The sequence below is a fragment of the Sinocyclocheilus rhinocerous genome, unplaced genomic scaffold (assembly GCF_001515625.1).
Source record: "Sinocyclocheilus rhinocerous isolate Xijiao unplaced genomic scaffold, SAMN03320098_v1.1 scaffold2967, whole genome shotgun sequence".
NCBI classification, from domain to species: domain Eukaryota; kingdom Metazoa; phylum Chordata; class Actinopteri; order Cypriniformes; family Cyprinidae; genus Sinocyclocheilus; species Sinocyclocheilus rhinocerous.
In genome coordinates, this window is record NW_015634034.1 from 143991 (window position 1) to 149475 (window position 5485).

General features: G+C 41.1%; 1 protein-coding gene across 1 annotated transcript in view; it reads left to right on the forward strand.

Moving 5' to 3' along the window:
* The window catches only part of LOC107745282 (ectonucleotide pyrophosphatase/phosphodiesterase family member 1-like), a 40342-nt gene extending 37358 nt beyond the window's left edge, over positions 1 to 2984 (forward strand). Inside the window, exon 23 of the mRNA XM_016559130.1 lies at positions 2859 to 2984. Within this exon, the coding sequence (XP_016414616.1) occupies positions 2859 to 2893 (35 nt within the window). The 3' untranslated portion in view covers positions 2894 to 2984. The remainder of the gene's footprint in view (positions 1 to 2858) is intronic.
* The last annotated feature ends 2501 nt before the right edge of the window (positions 2985 to 5485 follow it).

Genomic DNA, 5485 nt, shown 5'->3' on the forward strand with positions numbered 1-5485 from the left:
AAAAAAAAGATATTTTGAAGAATGCTGGTAACCAAACAGTTTCTGGTAGCCATTGACTTTTATAGTATTTTTTTTCTCCCATACTATGGAAGTCAACGGGGACCAACAACTGTTTGGTTCTTCTAAATATCCCATTTTTTGTTTGACAAAAGAAAGAAACTCATACAGGTATGAGACAACTTGAGGGTGAGTAAACGATGACAGAATTTTGTCTACACTGAATGCGACAAAGCTTTAGGGGAATTCAGAAATCACAGAACAAACTGCATAAATAACAAACATACAAAGGTGTTATAGAGCAGCATTCTATTTTTAATCATTTTGGATGCACATTATGGCATTATTGCAGACCCACCTTGGAAATGTTCCTGTTAAACTGTTATACTCCGAAAACCCATCTCGACAATTCCAGGAATCAATTAAAAAGCTTTACACCAGGTGATCCTCACAAGTCATAATGAAGGCAGATCTGCTGTATTAAAACGCAGTATTGAGTCATTTGTCTGTGAACCAAATGAACTGATGTTTTGCTTTAACCTCAGAGACTCATCAGTGGTAATTGCAACACCTGTGTATGGTAAACACTTTCTTCACTCCGTATTGTACAAGTATTTAGATCAAAGTGAAAATGACTCCTTTCATTTCCCAAACTAACTCCACCAACATGACATGCATGTAGAACATTAACTATATCTGCATTCCATTAGAAATCAATCTGTGTTTTAGTGCATCTACAGAGGGATAATCTGAAAATTTGTGGTTTGTACTTTGGGTGCACCAGCATTTCATAACACATTTATCTGTTATCGGTTGATTACACAAGTATATTGTTTATGCGTTTATCATAGACCTATTATTCATAAGAATCCAAAACAGCATTGTTCATTAGGATCCTTTTTGCAACAACTTGTTTGGTTTCAGTCACTTAATAATCTTGATGTTTTTAACTTCCGCAAGATGCAACTTTTAAGTATAGTAATTATGCATAAACAGAATAATGGACAGCACTCTGCACTAACATTGTGATTATGTCTCGAACGTTGTTTTCACTGTTTTACATATCATTTGATTAAATAGTTTGTATTAAGATTTAGTTTATTTAGTTTTAGTTATTTTAATATGTTAACTTTAAATAAAAATGAGGTGTTGCCTTGGCACATAAAATGCTAACATAAAACTTGATATATTTTAAGTAAGTAAATGTTTATATTAGTAATATATCGGTAATAACCCTGCTGTGTCTGTTCTGTGGCTTTTAGATCTTTCATGCTTGATTATAGTGTCACTGTTGTTCGTGTCTAATGTCTTTGTGACAGATATCTGGAATCACTTTCACGATGTTCTGCTGCTGAAGTATTCACAAAAGCTGAATGGAGTCAATGTTGTGAGCGGACCAATATTTGACAACGACTTTGATGGGAACTATGACGTTATGAACAAGGGAACCCCGTAAGTTTGCAAAATGAACCAGTGTGTGAAAGATCCCCTTTTTTTATATCACAGACCAGTTTCGTTTTGAAAATATTCCAGTCCATATATAATATCCGGTCTTCAGTGTAACATGCTCCTTCAGAAATCATTGTAATATGCTGATTTGCTGCTCAAGAAATATTTATTACTATTATCACAGTAGAAGACACTTGCTTAATATTTTTGCGTGATCCTTCGACGAATAGAAAGTTCAAAAGAATATTTATCCTGAAAAAAATTTTTTTTGTAACATTACAAAGGTCTGTCACTTTTGATCAATTTAATGCGTCCTTGCTGAATAAAAGTATTAAAGGGATACTCCACCCCAAAATGAAAATTTTGTCATTAATCACTTACCCCCATGTCGTTCCAAACCCATAGAAGCTTCATTCGTCTTCGGAACACAATTTAAGATATTTTGGATGAAAACCGGGAGGCTTGTGACTGTCCCATTGACTGCCAAGTAACTTACTGTCCCATTGACTGCCAAGTAAATTACACTGTCAAGGTCCAGAAAAGTATGAAAGACATCGTCAGAATAGTCCATCTGCCATCAGTGGTTCAACCGTAACGTTATGAAGCGACGAGAATACTTTTTGTAAGCGAAGAAAACAAAAATAACGACTTTATTCAACAATTCGTCTCCTCTATGTCTGTCCGCATCACCATAGCGCCATTTTGGAGAATATTCACTGAACGCAAGCAGCATACGACAGACATAGAGGAGACGAATTGTTGAATAAAGTCGTTATTTTTGTTTTCTTCGCGTACAAAAAGTATTCTCGTCACTTCATAACGTTACGGTTGAACCACTGATGGCAGATTGACTATTCTGACGATGTCTTTCATACTTTTCTGGACCTTGACAGTGTAATTTACAGTTAATGGGACAGTCACAAGCCTCCCGGTTTTCATCCAAAATATCTTAAATTGTGTTCCGAAGACGAACGAAGCTTTTACGGGTTTGGAACGACATGGGGGTAAGTGATTAATGGCAAAATTTTCATTTTTGGGTGGAGTATCCCTTTAATTTCTTAAAAACCACTTTACTATTAATCCATTTCAGATTTAATTTTCCTTAAATTCCACTTTAAAATCAAAATAAACTGTGGTTGGTCACTTTACATGTTGGTCAGATGGTGTTTTCCTGTCTAAGATGACGAGAACAAGATGCAAAGTGGACCAGACTTCATGCATAAGTCTAACATCTGACTACAGTATATGAGAGAAAAAAAAATGTTTTATTAGGCCAAATGCATCATTTACGACTAGACCTATTGGTAGTTCACATACTGCCCACTAGTGGCCAAATAATGCCAAAAATGTATTTAACAATGCATTAGACTGAATTCTTCCCCTCATATAGATGATTTCTCTTCTGCTTTCAGGAACGGGGCTCCCATCCCGACACATTTCTTTGTGATTCTTACAAGCTGTAAGAACTCGTCCCTTCCCATCCGACAGTGTGACGGTCCTCTAGATGCTGTGTCTTTCGTTCTTCCTCATCGAGCTGATCGTCTGGAAACATGTCATGTATGTGATCAGCCATTCATGATCTGAACCACAGCAACCATAAGATTGTACAAAGTAGCTGAGTAACTTGCTTGTTAGGTAACTTGTTAACCACTTCAGTAAAAAAACAAACAAAATGAAACTAGTTAAACAACAAACATTTGGCAGTACATTTCAATACACGACCATTCAAAAGTAGGAAGTCAGTAAGTTTTTTTTATTTTTTTTTTATGGACAAAATTGACAAATAAATGCTGTTCATTTGAATTTTCTATTAATTAAAGAATCCTGAAGAAAAACAAAAATCAACACAACGGTTTTCAACCTTAATAATAATAAAGAAGTTTGAGCACCAAGTCAGCTCATCTCGGTCTGTCTGTCTGTGAAAAATGCAGCCTTGGTGAGCACATGAGACTTTAAACAATCCAAAATGTAAACAGTATTGTATATTTTATTAATATTTATAAAAATATATATTTATATTCATGTATTTTTCACAATCTTAAAATCACGATGAAAGAAATCTTTAGAAGGCTGAAAGTATTTTATATAATGTTTTGTACTGTGTTTTAAGCAAGGTGAGCAGTGAAGCGGTTTTGTTTTAAAATATTAATATTTAAACGCTATTTGTGGTCTGAACTAGCAGGAAACAATTTTGAAAAAACATCAGGACCCCTGCAGACCTTCATGACCGTTTCAAGGTAAAAATATCATTTTACTATCTTATTGTCACGCTACGGTGATATAAACACACGAAGATGAAGATAAATATAAATGCAAATAGTCTTTTAATAAATTCACACAAGGGTTAAATCCAGGACGGACAGGCAGGAGCACACGTAGGGAAACATTCACTATCACATCAATAATGGACGAGGGAAAACAGGAAAGACTACACTTTAAATACTGAGGCAAATGAAGATAATTAATGACACACACCTGAACTAAATAACACAATCAAACATGAGGGAAAACTAGGTCACACAAAGCACATGGGGGAAGAAAACACAACAAAAGTCCAATGGGGTGTGACACTTACGATATCACAAGTTTAGTTCAGGTTGTTACGTTTATGCTCATGATTTGGACTGGTGCAGAGGTGGTGGGAGAGGGAGGCTGGGCGGGAGTTCAGGGTGCTCAGGGGGCTCAGGAACGGTGTGTGCTGCCCACACACACACACACCACAAGGCCACTCCCAACACCGGGAGCGCCAGTGACAGGGGGACGACCTCCGTGGTCATTTCAGGACCCGGAAGGCGCGACCTCGCACTGCAGGAACAACAAAGGGAGGGATGGAGGGAGACTCAGGAGGAGAACAAAGGAGTGGATGTGGGATGGTGACAGGGGATGGCAAAGGGCTGGCAGGAAGGCACGCAGACAATACTGGAGGAGGTTCGGACGGAGGACGGACACCCTGGAGGAGGACGATGGAGGGAGGAGCCAGGGAGAAGACAGGAGGGAGCAGGAGGAGCCAGACGGGACCCAGGCCACTTGGTGGGCTGAGGGTGAACAGAAGGGCTGCCAGGAGACAGCAGTGGCAATGGTGAGGACTGGTGCAGAGGTGGTGGGAGAGGGAGGCTGGGCAGGAGTTCAAGATGCTCAGGAGTTCAGACGAAGGCGGGAGAAGAGGAGGCATGTCTGCATATACATCCCAATCATAGACTACTGAGCTCGGCTCACCCTCAGCCTTGGTGCAGTGGGCAGAGCTTCCCTCCGCGCTCTCGCTGTCCATAGCGATCTCCCCTGTGGTGAGCTCTGTAGCCAGCTCTCGCACCTGGTCTAACGTCACAGGCTCTGGGGCGATCCTCAGCACTGTCGCTCCATTTAGTGATGGCTCATTGGTCGCGGCGGGCTCAGGCTCTCCGTCATCGGTGGGCTCTGGCTTTTGCTCTGTGCAGCGGGGTGATGGTGGGCTGGGCTCTGGGACCTGTCATGTTCTGGATCGACGTAGGACGCTCTCTAAGCCGGCTCTTGCACCTGGACTGACGTCATCAGCAGCTCCGGCTACGCGGCGATCCTCAGCTCTGTCACTCCTTGTGGCTCAGGCTCGTCGGTCGCGGCGGGCTCAGGCTCTCCGTCATCGGTGGGCTCTGGCTTTTGCTCTGTGCAGCGGGGTGATGGTGGGCTGGGCTCTGGGACCTGTCATGTTCTGGATCGAGGTAGGACGCTCTCTAGACACCGAAACATGGCCTCCCTCCAGTTCAGTCCAGTGGTGTCTGGCAGGTCCCCAGGTTGTTGGTAATTTGCCCCGATCCGAACAGGGTCAAATTGTCAAATGAGGACGTGACGGCGAGTAAATCCCAGGGTGAACGTTACCAGGTCGTGGCATTGAGAATTTCGCCGCACATTCCATTCCTTTCTTTTTTCTTAGTCCGGTATTCTGTCACGCTACGGTGATATAAATGCACGAAGAAGATGAAGATAAATGCAAATAGTCTTTTAATAAATCCACACAAGGGTAAATCCAGGATGGACAGGCAGGAGCACATGTAGGGAAACATTC